General features: G+C 37.0%; 1 protein-coding gene across 2 annotated transcripts in view; it reads right to left on the bottom strand.

Annotated features, from left to right (window-relative positions):
• Positions 1 to 16,536, bottom strand: part of LOC145663205 (glutamate receptor ionotropic, kainate 2-like) — a 270,446-nt gene that overhangs the window by 239,308 nt on the left and 14,602 nt on the right. For both annotated transcript variants that reach the window (XM_081729561.1, XM_081729567.1), the window contains exon 2: positions 6,924 to 7,120. In XM_081729561.1, the coding sequence (XP_081585687.1) occupies positions 6,924 to 7,020 (97 nt within the window). In that variant the 5' untranslated portion in view covers positions 7,021 to 7,120. The remainder of the gene's footprint in view (positions 1 to 6,923; positions 7,121 to 16,536) is intronic.

Below are 16,536 nucleotides of genomic sequence, written 5' to 3'. Positions count from 1 at the left end.
AACCGCGCTTTTGACATGAGAAAAGACACTCCATAATGTTGCCACTTTTATTCACGATCGCAGGGATGACATCTTACGCTTATTTCACAACATTTAAGCACAGGTACGTCGAATTCGGGTGCCTGTCGAATTCAGGCGCGTTTACCTTATCGTAAACGAATTATGGTTTTCTAAGGTGTCCGCGAGGTGGATACCCAAGTTGCTTTCAGTTGAATACAAACACAATTGACTCACCTCTTCCCGTGATTTTTTTGGGAAATTTTTAAAAGTGATCTTGCCCCTCGGACTTTCATTTGTTTAGAAACGTGAACAAGTTTCTTTTTTGGAGGGGCGGAGGAGGGTAGCGATTTTCTTCGGATGCAGAGTTGAAAAGTGCTGTGCTGGCATAATTTGCAGGGCTCCAGAATCATTTTAAAAAAAGTGATATAGAAGTGTTACCGGAGAGGTTGCGTAAATGTATCTTGGTGGAGGAGGGATTAATTGGAAAAATAAAACAACATTTTTTAATTTTGTAGGTCAAACCATAAACTTTCCAATTCACTATCACAACTCTACAATATTAAGTTATGTCTTATTGCGTGATCTTAACAAATATATTTCATAATCACATACAGTATAGTAAAAAAAAAAAAGTTTTATGATGTCTATCTTTTGCAAATGCAGTGTCCTAGAGGGCACAGTTCTCTGTTATCGATACTTAAAATTAGCAATATTTCTTGAGAAATTTCTAAAATTATTTTTCATTATTTTTGTCACATGAAAATAAAAGATTTGTGCTAGAAACAAACAATTGAAATTTAACGATTTTCTCGAGAAAATATTTAAAGATTTTCTTTATAATCCATAGAAATTTATATTTCATTCATAATCATATACTGTGGTATATTTGCTTTTCTTAAAATGATTCATAAGATGTTATTAATTTTTTGGCAGAAATCCGTGGAAGAAAACCAACACCTAAATTCGAATGAAATTAATGCCATACAATGTACGTATATTCATAAAGGACATGCTTCTAGCAAAATCAAAGCTATTAACTATGTTGGAAAGAAAAAGAAATATTTTTCAGCGCCATAATAACACGCTCTTTCTTTCAATTTTTTTGGCAAATATGCACAGGAATGTGCCTGAAAACCAACCACCAACACCATTTCAGATTTTGCTTTGGCCGGGAAAAAGGAGCAAGGTTCACCACTTACACCGTCTAATACATTTGTTGTTAGTATATTAATACGCGATTGATTAACATTTATGTATTACTCAAAGTCAGGGAGGAAGTTGTTCCCTAAATAACACTCCCTGATACCAACTCATTTAGTTCAGCTTCAAAACTCATTAACCATACTGTCTACTTTAATCTTGCTTCTCTTATAATGGGAAACTTGATGATATTATACCTTACACTTCAGTATCAGTTTGAAAACTTGATGATGGTATATTTTATACTTCAGTATCAGTTTGAAAACTTGATGATGGTATATTTTATACTTCAGTATCAGTTTGAAAACTTGATGATGATGTATTTTATACTTCAGTATCAGTTTGAAAACTTGATGATGGTATATTTTATACTTCAGTATCAGTTTGAAAACTTAATGATGGTATATTTTATACTTCAGTATCAGTTTGAAAACTTAATGATGATGTATTTTATACTTCAGTATCAGTTTGAAAACTTGATGATGGTATATTTTATACTTCAGTATCAGTTTGAAAACTTGATGATGGTATATTTTATACTTCAGTATCAGTTTGAAAACTTGATGATGGTATATTTTATACTTCAGTATCAGTTTGAAAACTTAATGATGATGTATTTTATACTTCAGTATCAGTTTGAAAACTTGATGATGGTATATTTTATACTTCAGTATCAGTTTGAAAACTTGATGATGGTACACTTCAGTATTAGTTACATTTTAATAAGATGGCATGGTTATCGTACACTGTAAAAAATGAAGTGTTGAAACAACACAAAATGACTACCACCTTAGCGTGTTACTAGTGTGTTAATTCAGCACCAAACTTTTTTTTTGCTAGTCACGGACAACTAGCTCCGTCCCAAAGGGTACCACACTTTATATTGGGATGTGGAGTGAAGGAATGATGGCTATTAGGAAAGTATGGATGGGTACTGTTAGATTTATTAAACTTTATTTCAACATTATATTGTACATAATCATAAATATATGGGGGAGGATATTAAACTTTATTTCAGCATTATATTGTTCATAATCGTAAATATATTGGGAGTACATTTACTGGTCAAGAGAGCAGTAAATCATATATTAAAGGAAGAGGTGGAAATTATGGCCGTTAACCATAATCATAGCTTAAGGTGGGTGGGATGAATGGAAATGAAGTGCTAGACGTCACGACAACGGGTTTTGTTAGCAAAACAGATTTGGGTTATCTTCTGATCCGGGGGCAACTTCGGATCTGATGGAGACACGGGAAGCCCAGTTAAACAAGAGGACTACTGTGCATAAGATGGAATGATGCAAGGTGATGCCGTACCGGTGATGTAGTCTGTGATGAATAGGTGGTCGGGACTGTCAGGGGGTAAGGAGAAGAGGTAGAGTGTAAAGAGGAGTGAAAGAGGGGTATGTCGGAGAAGGACATTTGAAGGATGTAAAGCAAAATGATGCATTGTGTCTAGAAGCATGGGATGATGGGTTTGAAACCGAGAAGAAATGTATCGAAGGCGTAAAGTGATAAAGCATGTCGGGGAATCGAGTGCGATCGTAGAGTTCATGTGTTGGACTAGGAAGGCAGATACGGAAAGCTAAGCGGAGGACGTATCGTTCAAGAATTTGAAGTCTGGTATAAAATGAGGGAGCAGCGGCAATCCAGACGGTAAAACCGAAGGTGAGAACTGGGCGGACAAAGACTTTGTAGGTTGTTAAGAGCGTGTGTGTGTTCAACGCCCAGGTAGTACCAGTGATACGGCGTAAAAGGTTGTGGCGGTTGTAAGCTTTGGTGCAGATGGACTTCATATGGGCAGTCCATTTAAGATGTCTGTCAAAAACTATCCCTAAATAAGTGACAGTGTTTTGAGGCTGAAGAGGAACGTTGTCTACATGAGCAGAGAAGTTGGCAGGGTTGCGGTAGATGCGAGAACGTTTGTTCGGAGGAAGAAAGATGATGGACTGTATTTTGGCAGCATTGAGTTTCAGTCGCCAGCGACTGCACCATTAGAGACATGTATCAATAGCAAGCTGCAGTGTGTAGTTTATCTCTTCAATAGTATTAGCTGTTGCAAGAAAGGTGGTGTCATCGGCAAATTTATATAAGCTGATATTGCCTGGTAATGGTGGAAAATCGGCCACATATAACAGGTATAATAACGGAGATAAAGAAAAACCTTGAGTAACACCAGAATGGAGAAAAACAGGATATGAGAGGTGATTGTTGATAGATATATAACTAAGACGGCAAGAGAGAAAGTGGAAGATGAAACGGATATAACACAGAGGAAGGAGGAAAGAAAAAAGTTTGTATATAAGACCAAGATGCCACATCTTATCGAAAGCTTTTTCCAGATCGAATAAGACGAGGCAGGAAGGTTTAGATGTATTAAACTGTATTGTGATATTGGTTGTTAGCCGCATAAGTTGATCATTGATACTGTATGAAGGCCGAAATACTGCTTGAGAAAGCGGAAGAAGATTATGAGCTGAAAGACGATGGTGTAGACGTGTGACAAGGATGCATTTTGCTAAACCCAAGAGTGAGCTGAATAGGGCGATACGAAGAGACAGCATCAGGTGGCTTATTTGGTTTGGAAAACATGAAAGTTATTGATGTTTTCCAATGAGTCGGTATGAAGCCTGTGCGTAAAATAAACGTATAAATAGCAGAAAGTAAATGAAGAAGAATATACGGAGCGTCTCTAATGGCGGTAGGAAATACGGTCAGAACCTGGGGCGGAGTTGCGTTTGCTGGCGACTGTGCTGCGGATATCTTCCACCGTAACAGGAGCTGTGAGAAGATTGTTACCTGGTAAATGATGATTGAGATTAGGTTGAAGATCTGGTGATGAAAGATCTAAATTATCTGCTGAATGACGGCGAAGAGACGGATCAGGCGAAAGCGGAGTGAAAATTCCTTGAAGACAATGAGCAAAGGCGTTGCTTTAGCTGTATCGTCAGGAAGTGGTTCGTCTGTATCTAAGAGAGGATAAGGTGTCCGAAATGAGCGTCCAGCGAGTTGGTGGAACCTCTTCCAGTACTTTGTGTAATGAGTGGTGGTGGAAAGATCATTGCAAGTAGCGATCCAGTGAGGCGTTTATAAGCAACCAGGTAGTTGTGGACAGTGCGTTGATACTGACGGTGGAGATGGAGTGACTCAATGTTACCAGTGCGAGTGAAGTCTTGATAATGTGCCCGGGAACATTTGATAAGTGCAAGATACTGAGGAGGTAAAGCTAGTTTGTAAGCATGAGCATTGCGAAGCGGAATATGTTGGGCATAGGCAGTGTGGATGGCAGCGGTAATAGTATCTAATGCGACATAAAGGTTATCTTCTGTTTCAGGTTCCGGGATATTTTTCTAACTTATGTTGAAGTAAAGTGCGGTAACCGTTCCAGTTGGCTTTGTCGAACATGGGATAAGGGCGAGGGAGTGGAGGAGGAGTGCGAGAAGGAGAACGTGGACTTCTGATAGTCAGAAGTATTGGCAAATGATCACTGCCAAGAGGATCTAAGACATCTAGCCTGCAGGGAGTCTGGAGATTAAAAGAAGAAATAACTACATCCGGCGTTCCATTACTACAAGGTCGAGTAGGCTTGGGCAGTGGATGAAAATGGTCGGTAGTATGCGTGATAAGGTAGTTGCGGAAATCTTGTTGCTGACGGTGAATGCGACTATGAAAATTCAGATCAGCTAGAATTATGTAAGTGCGATGGTTATCTGAAATGTATTTAATAAACTGAAATGGAAGAGGATATCCTGGACGAATGTAGATGGTCGCAACGGTGATGTTAAGTTGTTTGAAATATAAAGTAGTAACTAGATGTTCAGTTAATGAATGTACTGGAAGAGTAGCTCGCCGAAAAGGAAGAGATGAAGAAAATCCTATAGCGACTCCACCATTTGCCCTCCTTGCTGGTGTCTGGTTATCGTATCGAAGCATGGTATAGTGCGGCAGATGCACGTGGGTGCGGGCTATAAGATGTGTTTCGTTCAAAACAAAACACGCCACATGTTTTTCGAAAAGGAGCTGCTCAAATAAGATTTTATATTGAGGTAGAGAACGAATATTCAAAAAGAGAAAAGTAATATCCATAATTATGATAAGGTAGTAGACGGTGGGGTAGTGAGTTTTAAACTTGTTTGCAGCGGATCTGAATGGAGTAAACAGTTTGGCCAGAGTAAGTAGCTGTGAAGTTGATATTTAGGATGGCTTTGGCAGTTTGTTGAACTTGGCAGAGGATATGGTTGCGTAGTAGCGGATGAATATTTTGTAGTGTAACTGTTAGAAACGATAAGAACTGGGTAATTGTGATTGGTTGACAGATATTCTGAGGAGCAGATGCACCTTGGCTAACATGTGGCTTCAATGGCACTGTTAATTCTTGTTTGAATGGGTCCGCAGTACGTTTAGCCTTGCATTTGTAACTATAGGTAGCGTGCCCAGTTTCGTTACAAGTGGAACATTTAGGAGTTTGGTTAAGGTTAGTGCAATTGCGGGTGCTATGAGGGCCAGTGCAGAATCCACATTTAAGTTGGTTTGGACAGGAGCCGGTTGAATGATCGTTATAAACTTGGCACTTTTCACAGCGCATAGGAAGTGGAGCAGGAGAACGAGAAGGCTCGACACGGTGACGTTTACGGTAGATGAAGGCTCCATTCGATAGAAGAGAATCGATGGTGTCGTGTGAATTAGTTAAAACTCGAACCATGTAGGTGTTTCCTTGAGCGTTTTTAATACGGATACATTTGATGATAGAATGTCTGTCCAGTTGTAGTTCCTGTCTGATTTCGTTATCTGTGAAGGATGGGTCAACTCCTCGGGTAACAACAGATAATGCGGGTTGCTTGCGTGGTAGCGGTGGTTCCCTGGCAGATTGAGTATTGAGTTGAGAGATAGAAGCATTTTTACCAAAGATTTCGTATGAATAAGTATTCCGAATTGTGGATGCGAATTTATCATCGGGTGTTTTAATGACGATGCCTTTTTGGGTGTAGATGATATGTGCTACATTTGTCTGTGGGATGTATTTGATGATGCGATGATACAGCTTTTTGAGGTCAAGATACTGAGGATCGTAGTTGGTAAGAATAAATAAATAAATAGCTGGTTTAACAGAAGTGAAAGAAGTTTCAGCGTCCATGCGATGAGATGAATCAGAGGCAATGGATGATTCACTAAGGGTGTGATGGCGCTTTGAATGAGGTGACTGAGGGTAATTCTGATGAGCTTCGCTACGTGTGGTGCTTTTAGAGCTCTCCCTTCGCTTGTCGGCAGATGCAGACGGAGCGGAGGGGCCCAAGGAAAGATTAGAAGACATAACACATTTTTCTAAGACATAATCTCTAATAACCACATCACAACTCTTAAAAATTATATTTAAAAAAATTGAAAACGTGCACCATGGCAACAATTTCTGTCATCACAAATAATGAATACATATCCTCTATTAGAAAAAAAATCATTGAAATCGGAGCCGGACAATTGGGTGATGTCCCTTGTCAGACGATTTGTCATACAAGAAAATTTCTATATAAGAGCCAATTAACTACTGCATGTAATTATTGATTAGTGTGGCACAGTTAGATATGATATCATGTTTAATCCGTTGTACTTCTAACTTGATATAAGTTTATGCTTTACGTAATCACTTTTCGAAGTTACACTTACGCTATAATAATTGAATTTACAAATTAGATATTTAAGCTGAAATATTTGTATTTTGTACTCACCGATTTTGACGGTATCTGTTAAACCAGCTGCTTGGCCGGCAATGAACGCTGCTGTGAGTACGTGTAAGAGAACTTTGACCAGCGTCTGCCCCTCCATCTTACGTGAAACTAACCAACAATTTTTAAATTTTTGGCAAGAATGGCTCTCATATACGTTCAACTTCTACATGTAAGCATCATTTTCACGAGTTACTCATCTGAAAGAAGATAAATATTAAAGTAATATAAAGAAATATAATCGTATATATTAAATTGTAAACATTTCTTGTAAACGATTAACAAATTTGTTTAAAAATATGTAGGTATTACATGAACAGAAAATGCAATTGAGGAAGATAAAAAACACGCACATACAGGGGCGTATGCAGGAGGTGGGGTCCTGGGGGTTCGGACTCCCCCGAAATCCCGACTTTTTTGTAAATGTAGTCTATTTTTAGGGGCAATTTTAGAAATTTTCATATAATTTAGCCTCAAATTGTATTTGGAACCCCCGAAACGCTTTAGAGCCCTCCCGAAATAAATTCCTGCGTACGTCCCTGCACACATACACATGTAATTTTTCAGAAACATGATTCTGATTAATTCTTACAAAAAAAAAAAAAATAAATAAAATAAAATAAAAAAGCAGAACTTCCCAAAGTTTCGCCCATGGTACATTTCCTAATTGGAATAATTATAATAATATAGAGACATTAAACAAAAAGTAGCACACGCAGAAAGGAACATTTCAGAAAACGCATAACACTGTGGACATTCAAGTAACTGTCACTTTATGGGAAAGAAAATGAAATGCAATAAAATCTTTCAGTGTATCGTCTCACGATTTACCCTTTTGGGCTGAGGGAGATACTGATTAAAGCAAGTGAATAATGATGGAAGAATTGGTGGAATGATAAAGTGGGAAGAAAGGGGAGTACCCCCGTGAAAATCCACGGTTGTCCACCACAAACTTACTTGGCTAAGGATCAAACCTCAGGCGCCAGAGGTAAACGCCCTGCCACTGAGCGACCGTGCCCATACGTTAGGGGAAACAAGTGGAAAATTCAACAACAAAAAAAAAAAAAAAAAAAAGAAAAAGAAAGAAAGAAATGACAGAGAATAGGAATTGGCCCTATGTATTCTGCATATGTACAGGACGGAGAGGAAGTGAGAATAAATGTATATAAATATTTCCAGAACATTCGAAACTATGTGCTCCTTCATATACAAAATTCTGACTTCCAGAATAAGGAACTTTTCTAATCATAATGCATAGAAAAGTAATATTCTATTTTCAAGCAAAAGAGACTGAAAATTTCCCTCTTTCACTTCGAAATAAAGAAATGCTTTGGACCAAGGACGCCCATGTTGTGGTTTCCAAGGGGGGCAAGTACAAGCGACGTTTCAAATATAGTTTCAAATTTTGCTGTAACTAATGTAAAAATCCTATTGTGTTTTCGATATTTCTAAGTACAATTTCCTCTAAGGTGGGCGAGCGCCCCACTTTGCCCCCTGATGGGCGCCCTTGCTTTGGACCTAACAACGATAAAATCAATAAAAGTATACATTAGCAACAAAACAAAGCGAAGAACATATAATTTTAAAGTGAAATAGAGATAATAATAAGATATTTGTGCATTTGTATAAAAGCATCAGCGCCGTAACTTAGATTTTCTTCTTAGGGGAGGGCAAGCATTAATACGCGTATTTGGCTCCCCAGAAAATTTGTTTTTTCAAATTCTTGGGCCACCTCTTTCGATCTTTCTCTTACTCTTGATGAGGCCCCCAAGCCTGTAGACCTCTAGCACTGCAAGGTCTGCAGGACCCTTCGTTACGCCCCTGGCCCCCTTCCATACATGACAAACTAATTAAGGGGACAATATTGACAAATCTCAAAGCCATATGTATAAATATTATTTCTTGGGTTCCTGATAGTAGACATTTTTTAAGGGAAATGAGCCACGACTCATTTTTGTTTTATTTACCTTTAGTGTGCTGTTTTGTTTATGAAATGTAGTGAACCTGTTTGATGCTTTATTTATAATTTCATGCTCGCATCGCATATGGACTAAGAAAATTTTGTCTCAAAATAGATCCCCCTCGAACGGCTGAGAGCTTCCCTGGCAGTTGCCCCCCGCCCCCCACAAGTTACGGCCCTGCAAAGCACCTATAAATAAATATTCAGTACCAACAGTTTTATCAGAAAATGTCAATAAATAGATGCCTGGTCACTGTTAATAAGTTTCCTTAAGAAAATTTCCCTTGACTGAAATACAATATTCCCTTTTCTGATCAAATTATCCCTAGTTTGATGAGTGTCCAATTTCGATAACAGAAGTTATATTATAAAATTAATTTCGCTACGGTATATTAAAGAAAGTGCCAATCACATTTGCTTTGTTCATTTGTTTTCTGCTTCTAGTTTTCACTTTTTCCTCCACTTTTTTAAACAAAAACATAGTACACACACACAAATACATACGGCCAGCAATGGGTGTAAATTCTGCTACTTTGAACACACACACCCACATACGCAAACTATTGTGATTGTATTGGTTTGTTTCTTAAGAATAAAGAAAAAATAAGCATTTATATTGGTCAATCCGTCAGAACGAGAATTTCTCTGACTTTTTTACGTTTTATCGAAGAATTCCCCTTTTCCATTTTTGCCAAATTTACCTATGAAATTTCGACAATGTTAGGGAAATTTCCCTCAAACGACGAACAATGTGCCTGGTAAATAAAACATCAAAAAGAAGATTGTTTGTCAGCGCCTTTTTTAACAGACTGTATATCGCCAATTCTAATTCATTTGCTATATTCAGCTTTGAACCAAAGAGATATCATTATTAAAGTTACGTCTATTAATGCTAGTGTAATGATCCTTTGGAGTAAATTGAATGCCATTAATTGCATAACTACTGCAACAAAGTAAGGTCACTCTAGGAATATTCAGTTTGAACGTCTAAACAAGTTTAGCTTTAACAGAAACGAACCTCCGAAGGCAATATACAATTATAGAAATCGCTAGACTAGAAGTTCCACATACACAGCAAAACTACTTTTTTCATTTTTCCTTTTAATTTTTTTCCCCCGTTAGCGACTCAATTTAAAGGGATAATGAGAGAGTCTGAAAAGCTCTCTCTAGAAACTACGCGTGAATAATAATTAAATTCGATAAGCGAAGCGTGTCTCGCAAAAGAGCTTCTCGCCTTGTTATCGGCATTTTACATTAGATTGGACGACCCGTGTTTCATCTGTGTTAGCACATTGGCCTATAGTACAGGATGCATGTTGCTAATTGTGCTAATATTAGTGTCGTCCAAAACATTTTAACGTGAAAAATCCTAAGCAATGAAGAACCACTGTGAATCAAAGTACTACTACTACTACTACTACTACTACTACTACTACTACTACTACTACTACTACTAATAATAATAATAATAATAATAATAATAATAATAATAATAATAATAATAATAATATAAATAAGTCAGTAAGCTTCGTTTTACAGTGTGAAACTCCGGTAGACTTTCAAACTATGGGAAATCAATACTCAAACAAGTACATCTATAACTATAGGTTTCAATAGAGAAATAAGATCAAAGATTGAATCTGTTTTTCGAACACTAAATCCATACAAAGAAGTTATTACTCACTGTCTCTTATTGTTTTGGCTTTATGGAGCTTAATACTGAAAGCGAAAGTGCTAATTGATTTCAATAAAGGAATGCAGTAGGGTACCTAAAACTCGGCACTCGATAAGTCGGCAGAACGACTAACTCGGCCACACCCTACCAGGGAAAAAAAAAAAAAAAAAAAAAACGCGCGCAGACCTGTTCAAGGTCATTGCCCGCGTGCGTGTGCCTTCTGCAGGGGCGTCATTTCAGACTTCGCTTGGGGGGGGGCAAGAGCATCCCCGTCATAAGACTTTCACGTTTTGCACTAGTATATTAGTAGGCAATCTATTAAAGTATATGTATACCTCAACTCTTGGGGGGGCAATTGCCCCTCCTGCCCCCCTAAATGACGCCCCTGGCCTTCTGTACAGTGTTATTCATTCATTTTCATTTTCGCGTATAATAAAGGATCTATGCCTTAATAAAATACGTACTTTTCCGTTGTTTAAGGATATTCGAGCAGTGTTTTCTCTGTTGTATTCTCAAGCATCGTACTTATACTTTTTAACCCCATTTCCGATAACATAACATTTTCACAAATTCTGTCACCCTTCGGTCCAGATTAGGCCGAGTTTTCGCGATTCTACTATACATTCAGACGTGAAACGTATTCTTACAGTACTTAATCCATATATATTTATATATACTGTATATATAAAAACTGGTTGTCCCTCTCCACTTCCATTTTATCCATTAAGTGATCAATATTGTAACCGAAAAATGACAAATTTTCATGGTTTCCGCGGTGGCTCAGTGTTAGATCGTTCATCTCTGGAAAATGGGGTCCTTGATTCGACCCCAGCTCGCGCCAAGAGAGCTTTGTGGTGGATAAATACCGTGTGCGTGGGTTTTCTGGGGGTTCTCCCGTTTCCTCCACTTTCTCCATTCCAACATTTAATTCATTCCTTATCATCACCGTCTCCTTTATAGTACAGGAATTTTACGATATTTACGGGACAAAATTGCAACAGAAGTGTTATGAATGATTGTCATACAATTGAAATACGTTAAAAACAAAGATATAAAATCTACAATTGAATTCCATCTGATAAGGCTTGAAATTTAACATGATAGATATTTCACAAAATGTAACAAATCGCATATTGAACGACGTTTCAGACTTTATAAATAGCTCACTCACTTCATCTATATTCTTTGCTAGAAAAGTGATGTTATTCTTCTCGCTTTCTCATTACCTTGCTGAATCTAAAATAATAAAATTCAGCAATGAAATTTACACTAAATTGTGATGTCAAACACTACACTGCATTTTTAATGTAATCGTACACTTAAAGTCTCGTCTGAAATATACGTAACCAGTGGCGAAGCGTAATCCCACAAGCAGGGTAGGCCCGACAAACTAATAATCCCATTTAGCTATAAACACAGTTCATATTTTCTTCTGTCTGGGATTTGCATGGAGGGTTGAGGGGAATTTCCTCCTCACTTACTGTTTTCATTTTTTGCATATTTGAAAATGGAGGAAGAGGAAAAGAAAGTACCTTCTTACTGTTAGCCCGTCAATTTTCTTGGATAAGCATTTGTTACTTGCATCTCTCACTTTAAGTACAATACTACATTTAATTAATGCATCATGTGATAATGACTTCACTAGAAATATTAATACTCAGAAGGGGCTTCATTTGAATCAACTCAAGAAGCACTCACCGAAATTTTATCGCATTTTTTTATTGCTTTATCTATATTGCAGAATTTTTACATTTCCAGGAATAAAGTTAGCAAAGCTCCTTCCGAAACAAGCAAAGCCCCTCGAAATAAAATCGTAAATACCCCGCTGATTGTGTGAAATTGAAAATTACACACAAATATTATTTAATCATGTACGGTAACGTTTGGTAAATTTATACATATGTTTAATGTATCAGACATGTTTTACAAGCTATTATGGACCAGGCCTCATGTATAAAAAAAAAAAAAAAAAAAAAAAAAACAGCTACTCTGAATAACACCTGAAAGTATATACCTAAATTAAACAAGTTATCACCAATAGAAATACATAATTCTCCACAGAAGCTTCTTACTCTGTGTTAAGGAAATAATTTTATAACATATTAGCATTAAAAGATGCTTTCAACGCTAAACTAAACTCCCAGAGGCGAGCCATCGCACCTTCCCAACAATGCGAGCAATCCCCGGCGATAATAGCTTCGTACCTTGAGCAGCATAGCCCGTAAGCCTGTCTAGCGAGCTGATGAGGCTCAGGCGGAAGGGACTCCAAGTGTTTCCAACCTAATATTTTTTTTTGTCGAAAAACCGAAATGTTGATTTATTGACTATTTTATAAGAAATCAAAGATAAAGAAAATATACTGCAGAAAACAGAGTAGGCCCGGCCTCAGAGCCGCATATTACGTTTCGCCACTGACTCATTTTATATACTGCGTGCTTCTTTTTCTCCTAATTTTGCAATGATGTTCTTTGAAGTTACGGAGCTTCGCTGTATTTCATTTTAAACTGCTACTGTAAACCTGAATAGAAGGAAATGATAAGTATAACTTGCCCCGCGTATGGTTTAATCTCGTACTCTGCACCATGGTAGATATTCCTAATAAATGTTTGCTGTCAGACTGAAATAGAAGACACTAACGGATAAAGGTGTACTAGAAATCAAGAAGACATGTAAGGAGAGGAAGATGTCTCCGTTGCAATTTCATATACGCGAGCGTGTTCATAAACGATGTCGGGCAAATTTTGTAAATCTGAAATCATCTTCTGAGCTCAGAACATCAAACCAGAGATAAGATCATATAGTTTACGACCTCGAGAACCGACATTTAACTCCCAGCATGACTGTGTGCTCTGTGATATTGAAATAAGTCGATATTATAGAGAAATTTGCAAAGCGTTTCCTGTGAGAAAGACTACTTTTGATGAGAAGATACAGTAGATATGTAGTGAAAGAAATTATGACTGAGTTGAATCTGTGCTGAGGAGTATACAGTCTGTTTCAGATCTTCATACTGCAGATCCATGGTATCATGAAAAGGGTAGTATGAATTTTCGGACTGGAAAATTTTCGGACTCCTGCATAATTTTAAGAAGAGGGCACTAACAAATGCGGACGCCCTGAAGACAAAATTCAGCGTGATGCATTCACTGCCACTGCCAAATACCTAGAGGAAAACGATGAGGAGCAGTTAACAGTAGTAAACTTGATCAAGAAAACGGAAGAGAACTTACCGTCTGAAAGCCAGGTTTACTCATACAGCACCAAATACATGCAACGCAAGCTACTTTATCATTTTGGTGATGGTCTCATAATATGTAGTAGTGGTAAAAAATAAGATATTTTGACTTTCTGAAGAACAGCAGTAGTAATGTTAAAAGAATGTCTCAATATGAATTACAAAGACATTGATAGAGGGATATTCCATGTCAAATCAACAAGTCATCAGACTTAACCATCTCAGATTTTTGTAAAAATTGGTGTACAGCTTTATTAAAGTGGGAGATGAAAAAATCCCAAATATTACCTGTCCCCCTGAAACTGTCTCCTTACAAGGTGTTCAAAAATGTAAAAAAAAAAAAAAAATGCATTTTTTCAGTTACAGTGATTACTAAAAATTGTCATAAAATGGTTAACCCTTAGAATCCCGGAAAATAATACTGACGAACTGTCAAACATAGTCTTGGGGTCCATTGGACCCCACCGGGAGTCCTAGGGTTAATATGTGCACTAGAGACGTGAAACAAACACCATTGAAAAGCTTAAAAATTGCTCTACAAGTTGTACTATATTGAAAACCTGTAAAATAAAATATAACACTTCAAAAATTCAAATTAAAATTTGAATTTTGAATTTCGCATAGAAATATCCCTCTGAATTTGTTAAAAATTGTTCAGATTGTAGTCTCATATGTGTACTAAAACACCACAAAGTTGTATTTTGGGCACTTAATGAGATCCGATTCAAAATTCAACATAAACCAAGCATTGTACGATATTTACCGTGTGAATATCTGAGTTCAGATCGATAACCTTTTGCCTGGAGTTATTTACCTGCAGCATCAAAGGAATTTATATTTAATTTCATTTGTTTCTTGATGTATTCATTTGAATTTACACAATTATCCACTTTGGAGTTATTTAGAGAGGTATTACGTTTCCAAATAATACTCAATACAAGTCATTATTCTTGTTAGTCAGTTTGGATGTTTCTAAATTTATATTGGCTACATTGATATATGTTATTTTCATTCCTTTGTTTCAGGATTGCTGTCACAGATATGTGGAAGTGGATAATTGAAATAGGAAAAAGAATTTATTGACTCATTGTTTGTGCTGAAAGTGTGTGAAGTGATTGTGAGCAGTGTCACTGTGTTTTATAACACATTTGATACAAATATTGTGAAAGGGAGGAAAATATATCCCTTCCTTTCATAATATGTTCTGTAATAGCAATCCTGAAACAAAGGAATGAAAATAATATGTATCAATGTAGCCAACATAAATTTAGAAACATCCATACTGACTAACAATAATAATGACCTGTATTAAGTACTGTTTGGAAACGTAATATCTCTCTAAATAACTCAAAAGGTGGATAATTGTGCAAATTCAAATGAATACATCAAGAAACAAAATGAAATTGAATATAAATTCCTTTGATGCTGCAGGTAAATAGCTCCAGGCAAATTGTTATCGATCTGAACCCATATATTCACATGGTCAATATCGTGCAATGCTTAGTTATGTTGAATTTTGAATCGGATTCCATTGAGTGCCCAAAATGCAACTTTGTGGTGTTTTAGTACACATATGAGACTACAATCTGGACAATTTTGAACAAATTCAAAGGGACATTTCTATGCGAAATTCAAAATTCAAATTTTAATTTTAATTTCTGAAGTGTTATTTTTTACTTTACAGGTTTTTTCAATATAGTACAACTTGTAGATCAATCTTTATGTTTTCCAATGGTGTTTGTTTCACGTCTCTAGTGCACATATTAACCATTTTATGACAATTTTTAATAATCACTGTAACTGAAAAAATGCCGGTTTTTGGTATTTTTGAACACCCTTTATGGGCACACTTTCAGGAGGAGAGAGGTAATATTTGGGATTTTTTCAAGGATGTTATAAATAGAGGATCTGCCCATATGTATCTTCATCCTATTAAACCGATGAAGCCAAAAAACAATCGAGCATCGGCACGTCTGATTGGCTAGTCTCGTTTCTGCCATCGTCTAATTGGCTACTTTCGTTTCCGCCATGATTGTTGGCTCAAAACATTGAGATCCTATTGGGCGGAGTGGGCAGAGTAGGGGTGGCGAAACTGTGACGTATGGCTTCAAGGTTTTGTTGTAAGGGCAGATCCTCTATTTTATAAGATCCTTGGACTTTTTCATCTCCCATTTTAGTAAAGCTGTGCACCAATTTTTACAAAATTCTAAGATCGTCAGGTCAGATTTTGCCATTTCATTGGTTGATTTCACATGGAATGTCCCAATTGACTAACATTATTCTTGCTGCAGCAGCCCTTATATAAGTGCATACATAATTTGCAACAAATAAATACACATAGCCAAATACCAAGTGGAAATGTTCAGTATGTAATTGACGGCAGAAGTCTAATACATCGAATTCCACGGTATCGTAATGAAAATTTATGAAGAAATATGTATTTCGTACATCTCATAAGTGAAGCGACGATATGGCAATACAACTGTTGTGTTTGATGGATATAAATGAAGAGTATTCTACAGAAGTTCGAGCCCACCATCATCGTCAGATTCAAACACAATCAGTGTTTCCAACCGTTACTTTTGATTCCAACACAAAGCCAAGCCAGTTCGTTACACTTCTAGCTCGCTTCTTGCTGGATGATCTTTTATCGTCGCTGCGCCTCGAAGAACCGCTATGTGTTAAAATCACAACTTTTCAGGAGAAGCAAAAAACATTCCGAACTCTTAAAATTTTGCCAAATACA

This window comes from Thermobia domestica, chromosome 1 (assembly GCF_964235325.1).
Source record: "Thermobia domestica chromosome 1, izTheDome1.hap1.1, whole genome shotgun sequence".
Lineage (NCBI taxonomy): Eukaryota > Metazoa > Arthropoda > Insecta > Zygentoma > Lepismatidae > Thermobia > Thermobia domestica.
This window is presented reverse-complemented; position numbering and strand designations above follow the sequence as displayed.